Source organism: Taurulus bubalis (assembly GCF_910589615.1).
Source record: "Taurulus bubalis genome assembly, chromosome: 10".
Lineage (NCBI taxonomy): Eukaryota > Metazoa > Chordata > Actinopteri > Perciformes > Cottidae > Taurulus > Taurulus bubalis.
In genome coordinates, this window is record NC_136598.1 from 16,221,307 (window position 1) to 16,234,164 (window position 12,858).

The 12,858-nt window shown below is 38.9% G+C and overlaps 3 protein-coding genes across 3 annotated transcripts; all 3 read right to left on the reverse strand.

Moving 5' to 3' along the window:
- Positions 1-940: 940 nt before the first annotated feature.
- Positions 941-4,133, reverse strand: bcap29 (B cell receptor associated protein 29; the record flags this gene model as incomplete). Its single annotated transcript, XM_079225226.1, has 7 exons — positions 941-1,875; positions 2,139-2,239; positions 2,536-2,638; positions 3,236-3,371; positions 3,457-3,604; positions 3,862-3,962; positions 4,042-4,133. 7 exons carry the CDS (start codon positions 4,131-4,133, stop codon positions 1,840-1,842), a joined length of 717 nt encoding a protein of 238 aa, XP_079081352.1. The 3' UTR covers positions 941-1,839.
- Positions 4,134-5,578: 1,445 nt separating this feature from the next.
- Positions 5,579-8,144, reverse strand: dus4l (dihydrouridine synthase 4-like). The gene is made up of 6 exons (XM_079225225.1): positions 7,894-8,144; positions 7,614-7,735; positions 7,027-7,144; positions 6,607-6,729; positions 6,023-6,249; positions 5,579-5,911 (listed from the first exon to the last, which is right to left on the reverse strand). The coding sequence occupies exons 1-6, from the start codon at positions 7,983-7,985 to the stop codon at positions 5,646-5,648; spliced, it is 948 nt and encodes a 315-aa protein (XP_079081351.1). The 5' UTR covers positions 7,986-8,144; the 3' UTR covers positions 5,579-5,645.
- A 3,463-nt stretch (positions 8,145-11,607) lies between these two features.
- rflnb (refilin B) lies at positions 11,608-12,855 on the reverse strand (the record flags this gene model as incomplete). Its single annotated transcript, XM_079224713.1, has 3 exons — positions 11,608-11,926; positions 12,190-12,284; positions 12,658-12,855. 3 exons carry the CDS (start codon positions 12,853-12,855, stop codon positions 11,608-11,610), a joined length of 612 nt encoding a protein of 203 aa, XP_079080839.1.
- Positions 12,856-12,858: the final 3 nt, after the last annotated feature.

Sequence of the window (12,858 nt, forward strand, 5' to 3'; positions counted from 1 at the left end):
ACTGTTTCATTTTGTTTTCACTCATCTAAGACAGAATGGAAGTCTGAACACTCGCTCAGAAAAATGTAATTTCTTACAGACTAAAGATTTTGGGTATTACTTTAAACCCAAAGTCAGGCGAGATTGTATTATAGTTTGTGTGCTTTCTGGATCTGAACCTGTTCCTCTGGTACTCACTCACTAAAAATGGAAATTTTATTTCAATGAGATTTGTGTACCCGTTTGTCTCGTGGAGGCTGCTCCATATTTCTAAACTTTCAACAAGCATCAGCAAGGAAAAATAAATGATGTCATGACACCAGTTGTTCGGATTGATAAAACAAAATTTGTACTTTTGCAACATTGACTAAAGATATCACCACAGGAAATGTGCATTTATGTTATTGATGTGTATAAACTCACTGGTCTATTTTTAGGTTGTGTTTTTTGCGTGTATTTGCATGAACTCCTGTACATAAACATACAGAAAGATCATGGTCTATTCTCAGGTTTTATCATCAATTTTATTCTTAGAAAACAGCTTAATCCCATAATCAGAACACATTTCCTTGAAATCTGTCATAATTTCTGAAGCAAAAATAATCGACTAGCTACTCTAAGTTTCTTTTATCTTTGTAAATGTATAGCATATCATTTTGTAAGACTTTTCCAAAGTGGATATGTCACATTTTGTTAACTTACACTATGTGGTGACTGAATAATCTTTTCAATTCAGGTTTACTTTCAGGCACAAGTGGTCACAAGCAGAGGTGTAGAGGAAGGATGTCATTATCGCCGCAAGGCCTTTATTGCATTAAAGAAATCAAAATGTAAATAATTGTCTTGGAATATTTTTTGTAAAATTGCAAAGAGTATCTTAAATGTAATACTAAAATAAAACTTTTAATATCCAATGAAATTACTTGTTGGTGTTATTTATTCAAAACAAGGCATGGCATAGAGGAATGTATCTTTATTCAACAAATTGTTGCTAAAAGGCACAGAAATATCAGAATACAATTTAAATTTAGGACTTTTTGACAGGAAAGTTAACTTTGGTAAACCCCAAAACCTATTTATTTATCAATAAAAAAAATTGAAGCATCTGGTGATTACAATCTCATCTCTTTCACAGTGACAGGGGTCTGTGTGGGTAACGGAAATACTTTTCACTACACATGCAGTGCAACATACAGTGCAGCAAATATACGACAGTATGAACATTAAAAGTTTTAAGTAAAGACATTAAAGTTAGATCATAAGTGGTTGAATCAAGTTCCCACAGGTATTCCGTTTTTAGCGATACCCATCTTCAACATTTAAAAGTTCAAGTTAAGGAGAGAACAAAAAAAACAAACCAAAACTTATGTACCAGTTGTGCAACTGTAATGCCATCTATATTTGCACAGCCATGCAAGCACTGACTGAATTTACAAACTGTTCAGCTCAAAGTGGGTGCAGCAGGTGTCCCTGCTGCACAGAAATAAGTATCAAAATACATTCATAGCTGCTCCAGCTTTTGACAAATCTTACACTCTATGCACCTGGCTAGAGCCAATGATAAACTATGAAGCAACACTCATCCTGGTTGCATATTTCTTTTAACATCTGCAAAGTCCGGCATCAGGCAGAAACAAGAAACTGTCCAATATTACTCCTTCCAATAAACAGTCTCACCTCCATGCTTTAAAACTATTACAGATATCAGCAAAAGTCTGTATCTCAGATGAGCCAATCCTGTATTTATGATGTGCACTGTGACACAAGGTGTTTTATGAAGATAAAGCATGTGTTGCAGTGGCGCTCTCGTGATTAGGCTAATTTTCTGTGTAAACACTTCAACCTTTAAGTATCTTACAACTAGTCATCTTTTTTGTTTTCACTGTCTTGAAGATTCTGAAACGACAAAAATAAGTGAAAAGAAAATGTCAGTTAATATGTTATATAACAGAAAAAATATATATTCCATTTATCTAATGTCAATCTAATTTTTATATTTCGTTTGTTGAGATCTTGGAAATAAATTGGATTTGTTCTCTTCACTAGAATTACAACCTTTGTTTTCAATATAAAAAAAACATAGCCTTTGAGTTGATGATGAAATGGACGGACTTCTTAAAAACATGAGTTATTCTGTTGTGTTTAGGACTAAGCATCACCTGGAGCTCCTGATGTTCCTTCAGCAGCCGGTCATACTCCCTGGCGAGGCCCTCCATCTGCTTCTTCATTACATCCGCCTCTGACCGGGAGTTCGTCAGTGCTGGACAAATAATAGAGGCAGCAATGAAATAAGAACGATGACAACAATCCTGTAATTTTCCAATGCGCGACTAATAAAGGATTATCTTATTTCATCTAATAGTGAATATTTTTAAAGACGAGTATCGCAGGCTAAAAGCAGATTTAAATACATTAGTTTTAAGTGCTGTTTTGAAAGTGGCGAGTGATGGAGAATGTCTGAGGTGCTGAGGGAGAGAGTTCCAGAGGGAATAGTTTTAAAGTTTACACCAACCCAAACATTACGGTGAACATGTGTACATGTACAGGATTACAAACCATCTCCGGAGGTCCTCAGTTCTTCATTCAGTTTCTCCACCTTTTTTCTCAGCAGCACCATGCCCTCTGCGGTAGCCTCATTACCCTTTCCGTCCATCAGAGTCTGAAATACATCAAATTAAATGAACCTCAAGTACATGAAATGAGGCTCTTTTTCATCTCTTTGAAATCTGATGTAAAATGTTCAGTGTGCGTGTTCTCATCTAGAGGTTTAATGGAGGGGATGAAACCCAGTGTGAGGGTTTTGGTAGACAACGGTTTCCAACACAAGTGGTGTAGATAGTGTCTGCCTCTAAATGTGCACTGAAACAAGTTCACAAGGCCACCACCAATCTGAGCCAGCAGATCCACCAAACAAAGAGAGCTACTGAGATAGTTATGAATAACAGGGTTGTGGACTAATGTACATGAACAAAAGCCCAAGTCTGTCTCATCCATTAGCCTCTTACCTGATCATGTGGATTTGATGTTGGGAGACAAAAAGCACTCAATGATCCCACCTTTAAATAACTGAAGATGTGTTTTTCTAACTATGTAAAATGAAATGCAATAAACTCACCACCTAAAATCGGACACTAAACTTTTATATTTCAGGTGCATACAAATCCATTTCATCATTCACTAGTATTGTCTGATCAATTAAAGGTATATTTTGTAGTTGTGATTATTTGAGTCTTTGCCCAATCAAAGTGAAGTCTACCTGTTTCAGCAGCTCGTTGTCCTCTTTGTACTTATTGGCAGTCTGGGTAGTACTGTCAGCCTGCGCCTGAAGAGCGGCCGTAGAGCCAGCTGCTGAAGCCAGTTGGTTAATTAAGGTGACCACACGCTTCATAACCCTGCATTTAGAATAAAAATACCAGGGGTTTGAGAAACACCTTTGACATGCCATTTGGGCAACAGTGTAAGAGAGCCGAGACTCACAGCCAGAGGAAGACAGCGAAGCCAGAGATGTAAAGGTTCCTCTGGGCTCTGAAAAGCTTCATGTGCAGGTGATCAAACATGTTTGGTTGCAGCTTGGTGTCGGTGCCGAGTTCTTTAGATGAATATTTCCTCACTTCACGCACTGCATCTAAAGAAAAAAAATGCATCAAGCAATTACTTCAATGTTAATTATTTTCTGCTATAAACCCTCTGAATGTTGTTTTTAGTTTATGTTACAGCCTTCAATAGTATAGCCAAGATGCAAATTTCCCCCCAGCTGACTGCTGTTTTGAGACTTGACAGCACATACACTATCGAGTGGTCCAACTTGGAGTGACTACCTTCAGTATCTACTAGGCTGTAAGAAGAAGAACAAAAACCTGACACACTTTATGTCACACTTACCAAGGAAGAGAACAATGAGTATTATGATCATTGTGAGAAACACTTTGTTCCAGAACCTTGTCACACAGCTCCAGATCCTCAGCTGGAAGATGCTCTGCCATCTGCAACCACACACATAGACACATTATAGACAAGCAGCATGTTGGAGTATGTCTGAGATTCTGAGCAGCGGTTACTTACCTCCTGGCTGAGATGAAGGGGATACAGAGCAGCACAAGGATGCCCATCTCCACATAGAGAAAGAGAGCCACGACAGTCCATTGCAGCGTCATCTCCAGCGATAACCTGACAAAGACAGATACGAAACCTTACAGAAAGTTAAGGACTGGGTCCTGACCAGCCTCCTCTACGAGCCGTATGCTCTTTATAGTGTATTGTTGAGGTGAATAGAGCTTGGAGGTTTAGCTAGCGGGCATTGCTTTTATTCCACTTAGACAACAATGCAGCCTCAGTTGAAAAACATGCTAATTTAAGCGCCTTATCGACTCTGTTCAAAGTGCACGTACTTTAACATAACCTCGCAAAAGCTATAGATAACTCTGTCAAACGCCCGTTATTGTAATATAGCGTTACTTAACGTTACATCCGCATCACAAGCAATAGGTGACAACAAAATAAGTTCTTAAATGCTTATACATATTCATAACGTGCTTTTACACATGATTCCACTCTTTTCACCCTCCATCTATGTTCACAACCATAACTCCAACGCTTCATCAACACGAGCTGACGACACTTAGCTGAAAGCTAACGTAACATGAACCATGAACCTGTTCGAGTTACAAACAGCTAACGCCAATTAGCTAGCGTTAAACATTTTTAAATGGCAATACGATAATATCTGAGCTAATGTCAGTATTCAGGCATTACGATTCACAACTTACCAGGAAAAGTACGTACTCAAACAGAGGACGTTAAGAGAGAGTTAACTTTTGAAATCGATCACAGAAAAGTTTGTACGTTTGCGTCCCACTTCCTGGTTCAGTTAGCGCATCTGAAGGACCTAGCTTCCGGTCCCATTTTATTTTTCCAAAATAAAACACATTTCAAGATGATCTTCTTTGTTATAAAATATTTTTTCATGGGCATATTGTCCCAATAAATTCATCTATCTGCGACATACACCGTTGTTTGTTAATCGGTTCAGTAATACCTTTTGAAATTGAAGCAGTCCGTTATAATTATTGTCTGTACAACCCTCGACCTTTACTTTGGATTCATTTTAATCACTTTACTTTCGGGATTAACCTCTGGAAAATTAAAAACTAATATACATTTAAATGATGTTATTTCTGCAAAAACAATATGTATATTCATTATGCCACTAAAATAGCAACACAAAGAAGTAATCATCGTCAATAAAGATTATACAGAAATTACATAGAAAAGAATCATTGCACCAATGCAAATTTAAAAAAAAATGACCAATCACTAGTTTTAATATCATAATTGATAATGACTTCAAATATTGTACTGTATGAAATGTTCTTGTAGATAAAACGGATAAAAATTATTGTGATCTTTGATGGTGCGCAGCTACATGTTCCAAATTACATGTGGTAAATATTAAGTCTTAGTATGTAGCTTACATGTAGTCCTTACTGTTAAAGACTATAATTCATAATTACAAGATATAATTAGCTACATAATTACTTTTACGGCTTAATGGGAGAAAATATAGCAATAAAGACAGACCTTGCCAGTTATAAACGTCTGAAGCTTTATTTGGCATAAAAACAAAACAAAGTAAAAAAACAAAGTTAAAATGCAACATTTCAATAGGCTTATGCTCCCAGATCATGCACTGGCCCATATGTGTTCTCGAGGTAATCTATTACAGCTGAGGTACTGGATAGAGAATTAAACACTTTTCTCTCAGGCTGGGAACTAACCCTCTCCAGCATGTAGATAAGATGCTGGTGGAAGCAGGTGAATTGAGTGCCCTGCTCAACAGAGATGTCCACCCAGTCCCATATGCACTCCAAAGGAGTGTCCTCATAGCCGCTGAACATGGCAGGGTTTGCAAGCAACCCGCGCGCAACCATCACACCTAAAGAGCAAATCCAAACAAACAAGAAAATACATTAAAAAAGGAATATTGTATATATCTTGAAATTGTTAAGTGTAGTTGTTATGAGTGATTTGTTGAAAGCAAACCTACCATCAACACCAGTAAGCTGGTGAGTGGACTCCACATCACGGAGGAACTTTATGTCCCCGTTGGCGATTACAGGGATGGATACGCTGTCTTTGATCGTCTTGATGGCCTCATAATGGACTGGCTGGTGGCGTTCTTCTGCTGTCCGTCCGTGGACCGTTATCCACGACACACCTGCTGATTCGGCCTTCTGGCACAGATCCACTGTCCGCCTCAGGTCCTCGTGAATTCTGTGGGTGAAGGGAATTTCTCTTTATTGTTGTTATTATTACGTGATTCTAACACAGCAGGGGACAGTTACACATAAAAAAAAGTGTTCCATGTATTCTGACAGAAAACATTTACAACATAATGTATAGCCCAACCAATAATGGATTTTTTTTATTTTATCCAATAACAATATTGTTCAATGTTTTTTTTTTTTTAAACAAGCAATCTTTTTCCAGACACTTTGGAATTATTCTGATTTTGACCAACAATATTAGGAGGGACATTTTAAAGTTGAAAATAAACATGTCAGTGCTCTCTGGTGGACACAATATGTCATGTAAAATCAAATATAATGTCAAATTGGTTCATTTTTTTACCTAATTTTGATGGATGCTGTATAGTTTGGATTGTCCACTTGATTTCTGACAAGTCTGACCATGTCTTTCACAAGTTCAGGCTTGTTGATGAGGCACGCACCGTACCCGGCTGACATGGCCCATCTGAAAACACAACACAACAATAAAAGGTAATCAAACAACGTAAATAAAGCCTTTCCGAAAGATGTGCAAGCATGTTTAGTGGGCACATGGTTGAATAGATCTTTGTAGAGGAATCCATTACGGGTAACACTTAATTAGTATACAAAATACTGGTGATGAAAACGTAAACATTCTACTTTTATTATTTTATGAGAAATTCATAATTCAAACAAACAGTTAGCTTTTTATCTTAAGTCAAAATGCTGAAAAAAGAAGGGGAGTCCAAACTGTATCACGGCCTACTCTCAGTAACTGTACCTCTGGGGACAGCCGCAGTTGAGGTCAACTCCATCTGAGAAAGGTGCGACCACACAGGCCGCATCAGCCAGACTCTGAGCATCATGGGCAGCAAACTGCACTATCAAGGGCCGGTCACCTGAAGGGGGAAAAGAAACAAGAAGAAAAAATGGTCATAAAAACTAAGACTTGCACATTCTCAAAGTTATAGCAATATGGCAATACGGTAAAACGCTCACAATTAACAACACGTTCATCAGTGGGCAAATTTCAGGATTTTATTGTATTAGTCCCACTGTGGGACTAATAAAGGAATATCTAATCTAATATTATATTATTCAATATATATTTATACTGTACATATTAGTTGGATGTTAATGTTGATGTTTAGTTTCTGTGTTCTACTGTTGTCTATAATGTCTTTTTTTTATATTTCTCTTGTTTATTTGTACATAATATGTACATAAGAACGACAAGAGCAAAGTGTAACCAGAGTCAAATTCCATATATGTGTACACACGTGGCCAATAAAGCTGATTCTGATCATGTGACACGATGGCCCTCTGTGTGTGAAGATGCAGTGCATGAAGTGGTGGTTCACTACTCACTCTCATTGGTGGTGAACTCACTGTCCCTGGCTTTGACAGATCGCATGAAGTCAGCAGCGACTATCATCGGGGTGAAGCATATGTCACAGTCGTATTTCCTCACCAAGGACCTGAACGCAAGCCTACGGACAAAAAACATACTTTATTGAGCATAGTTTGGAAAAGACACACCAAAGGACAGCTGTGCCTACAGAATGATTTTCTCCTTTGCCTTTTCGCGTGGTTGCACAGGAATAACAAATAAAAAAACACGGATAGACGCAACACAGACTCCACTTACTTTGAATATCGAACCATTGGCGCACATATTTTCAGGACCTTTCCCTTTTCAAACATGTCCAGGATGGATGTGTTTCCGTTGGAGGTCTTCATGCTTCACGAGTGACGAGAAGCTAACAAGCGACAGGAGAGTTTAAAGGCGGGTTCTGTCGTCTGACATCTATTTCCTCGTTTCAAAGACGAGAGCCAGCTGGATATGGGCCATGAAACCCCACACAGTCACATAAAGATACATGTAACGTTAGCTAGGTTCACTTTGGAACAACGATAAACAACGACGCTTGAGTCCACCATGCTGGAAAGAAATGTGGGCGTGTTTACGACCTCTGAACCCATAATACGTCATACAACACAGTGTTTGTGCTTCTTTTTTTAAATTGTTTTAAAAACCTTGAACACCGATACTCAAATGTAAACAGTTTAGGCTGTGCATTGCTGTAATTTTGTGTTTTTATTAATTAAATATTGAATTGATGTATTGGTTCGACGTCACAGCATACGTAACCCTGCAATGCTGCGTTCAGGTTCTGTGGGTAAAATGTAGATCATCAGCTGTCAAATCAAAGAGGACGCTATTTCTTTTTTTATACTTGATATTTTATTTAGGCATTTTTACAGTTTAACAAACAAACAACCTTCAAAAGTAAGAAGGGATACAAGGAATTAACCATGCATCTGGCCAAGTGGGCCATAACAAAATAAAACATATAAAAATATTTAAGCAGGTAAATAAGTAAAAATAAGAAAATAAAGCAATCAAACAACCGTGCAACTTCAAAAGCATCGTCAGTCAATCGTGTCAACCATACATTTATTCCAACATACAGATATATTACACACATTTATATTCAAAGAGTTATATTCACAGGGTTTCATTAACTTAGTTTTAAACTTATATATATATATATGGGGTTGCATCTTGATGAAACATAGTGTTTGTCTTTTTAAGAGATACTGAGCTTCTCGAGCCAACAAAATCCAGAAACCCGTGAGGTTAGGGAGGGCGAGTCATCTGTCCATTTCCTTAACTTGACATATATTTGGTCCATTTTGTCCATCCAGCCATGTATATGTCCTTTCTCAGTCTCAGAAGGAAGTTCATTCTTTCCATCTTGTGGATTTCTTTAATTATTTCAGTCCAGTTTTCTGTTGAGGGTGGGTCAGTTTGTAACCAGTTACGAGTGATTGCTTTTTTTTCTGTTAATATTTTTAGGAGGTACCTGTCATGTCCTGTTATTTCTTCTGGTAGATCACCCAAATAAAGTGATTTGCATGTAAATTGTACCTGCTGCCCCAGAATATGTTGCATCATTGTCCAAGTGCTCTCCCAGAATATTTGAAAGCAGATGCTATTTCATTCATTCATTTCATTTGTCCAATTAGAATAACTTGTTGAAAACGGGCCCATTGGCAGTGTAAGGAGATATGAACAAGTCCAATGTCCCCAAAAATAGCTTTTATTTTCAGACATTTCTCTTACAGATCAAATGTGAATGCAACATATAAATTGACAAGCTGAAAAAGTTCAGTGATTATTATAAATATTATTATTATTATTATAGACCGCCACTCAATAAATAATAAGCTCAATTCTTAGGTTGTAAAAGGAAGCTCCATCAGTGCAACAATGGGTCAAATGTATAGTGAGAAAAAGACAAATACACCTAAAAGATGATGCAAGGTTACCCAATACCTACGGATCCTAAGCTCTCACCAGGTCAGGACTGGTGCAGGCATCTTCTGAGGAAACTAAACATGAATTCTTGAATTTATGGAATAAGATAATCAGTAAAAACACTGTTATATGTAGAGTTTAACTTGGTGTGTTATTTGTGAAATAGGTAAAAAGCCTAAATATGCAAAGTTCTGGCTGATATCAGAAGGGGCTTTCTGATACGTTTCACATTTTGTCCTAGCAATTTACAGTGACTACACAATACATTTGCCCAGATGACACAATGGGTGTAGCTGCATTTTCAATGTGTTACTGTTCTGTGTATTGTCTCCGTCCCAGAGACTGATGTATAATGTATTTTGATACTTGCTCAGTTGCATTTCATCTCAATTGTCCCCGTTTTTTTAGTATCTCATGTGTGTCGTGCCGAGTAAACAGAAAATCTTTAGGAAGAAAAAAAGCACACGGTCAACCTAGACCTGGAATTAAAGGAAGTCCCCTGTTCTACTTCTAATTTCTGGCCACACGGGGGCGATACAGAAGCACAATACTTAAGGTCTAAAATGGGATAATTCACCCTGAAATGATCAAAAGCACAATCTACATCCTAGGACATCAAGGATTTGCAAACGTTTCAATGTATTAGCGAGGCATTTTATTTGTGGCATTCAATGCATTAAAACACTCCAAATGTTTCTTTTCTGTAGTAGCATGTAAAATCACATGATAACACACAAACCATGTGAACAGTTTATCTTATTCCTGTGGTCAATTCTTTTTAAAGCATTTAATTTGTAGGCCAAAGTGACAATTTCCACTTTCTGCTGTAATATAAAATAAAAAAATAAAGGAATACCTCCTCTTAAAACACAAACATGTTGAACTGATGAACATTTTATTTAAACTTGCACAGAATAAGTGACTATTATCAAAAAAAGAAATCAATCAGCCACATCCATATGGCACAAAGGGCATCACAAAAATAGCCCTTGCATGACTGGACGGACCCGTTAAACAGCTGATAAAATCCTAAAACTCCAACAGAATAAATACAATTTAAATCCAAGTCAAGCCAAAGAAAGTGATGGCAGTGGAATGCAGCGCGTTATTCTCACTACTAAACCAGTGAGTGATATCAAATACAATATCCACTTTTCAGTAAACTCCACACTCATGATCCATCCATACCATCTATTTAAAATTGGTTTGTTTACGCTTACACATCCCGACAAAAACAGAAAAGCTCATTTACAAACATTTTCATAATACATTAAGAATCGCAGCCATATACAGTGGTCAGAGAGAAGGCTAGGGAAGAGCTTAGCTTGTGTCTGTAGTGCAGAAACACACAAAACCCTGTGAACAAACAAAAATATGCGTTAAGTATTTTCACCACATCCTCTGTACAGTGTGGAATAAAGTAGTGATTTCTTAGCATGCAGCCAAACTCACACACATTTAAATGTGTCCTACTTCTGCCTTACATACGAGTAGCTTTGAACCATATACTAAGATAGCGTTTTTTTAAATAAATCTCCTTTTTGATCACAAACAAATAATTTGAACCGACAGGCCTCTTCGTTTTAACTGCATACTCGACCAACTTGGTTTGTCATGAGGAGAGAGAGACACTATGCTGGGGGGCCAATAAGTATTCTCTCCATCCACGACCAGACGAGTCCATTTTTCAGCAAGTAAAACAAAAACAATTAAATACAATATGAGCTGGGAACCAACAAGCAGAAAAGTGAAGCATTTAATGAAAAATCCACTCCAACTGATAGATCGTCCATCGTCAGGAGTAGAACGACAGTAATGGACTGAATGGACACTTTAGCCACTTTGTTCATGTCTGCTCATCTCTGATATCCGTAACATCACAGCACAGGGTCTTTCCTGTCCACAGCTTAGAAGGGTACTTAAAAAGACAAACAACAGGCTACACAACTGTACAAAGACAACACAGCAGGTCAAAAACAGCCAGCCTTGGGGGAGCTACAGTATCGGGGGCTGTGCGTCTCCAGCCACCTGTCCCCTCCCTCACTGAGGTAGCGCTCTGCGACCAGCCGCCTCCAGCTCCACGCTGGAGAAGAAACGCTTGGATAGTCGGTGGCAGTCGTAGCTCAGCTCTGTGCTGTAGAGGGCACTGGTTTTCTTGGGGTAGACAATGGTGGTACTCTTGAAGTACTGTGGCCGGTGGCGAGGCTGGAAATCCAGCTGTGTCTTGTAGTGGCGCCAGGTGCTGTCGGGCACGGCCACAATGGTCTGCCTGCAGTGTTCTAGGCCCTGTCCCGTAGGCTGCAGGGCCACACCCTGGATGAAGTGCCGGTCCGAGTCATAGTGCACGGATGAGGTAAATCTGTGGAAGAGGAGAAGTGGAAGGGTTTGAAAAGAGAGGCAAACTAGTCTGCAGCCTCCTGCACCAACTACACATTACATTACACAGCAACGTTTGTCCAAGTCCACTGTTCTCTTGTAAGCTCATGTACATGCTTTGCATCCGTTAGCAGTCTTGGGGCATACTCAAATAAAAATGCTCTAGCATGCAAGTCCCCATGGTGTGTCATTTTCGAGCATGTCCTTCAGCAGGTCCAACTCTGCACAGAACATATCAAAACCCACCTTATTTCCTTCGACGGTAACGGCTCAAGTGCTATGCCTTCCCCATAGGACAATGGGTGTAGCTGCTGGAAAGAGCCAAGGGGTAAAACTGGAACCTGGAATGATAATAAATGTAAAAAGATAAATAATAAACAGCCCCAAAGTCAACAGAAAAAAGACAAATACTGCAAAAGCTCTCATAGGTCCAGTTGAGTGCTGAAGTGGCCTCTCAGGGGATGTCAGACGAGTTACTGTCAAGAACATCCACACACATTTGGTTTAAAACTACAAATTGCAGAGTTAGCAACACAGTGGTGTTCAGCTATTCCAATGCAAGACAACCTGCAATTTGTAGGAGAAAAAACAACAACTACCACATAACATGTATCCTTTGTGGAGACTAGCAGGCTTGCAACACTAAGAACATGTAACGTCAGTCATGAAGTGACATTTAAAATAAGTGTCCATATGCATTGCAGTGTTACCAACCAAAGAGCCTGTTCCCTCGTCCTCTGACACCGGGCTCACGCCCCCGGGTTTGTCCGCACACGCGGGCAGCAGCCAGGCGCTGGGGCTCGGGCTCGGGGGCAACCCGGAGTCCGGGCTGTCAAGTCCTCGGTCAGCCATGCAGCTCATATCCAGCGGGTCTCCTTCACATGCATTTGGCAAGTTCAACCTGCCAACCATTTC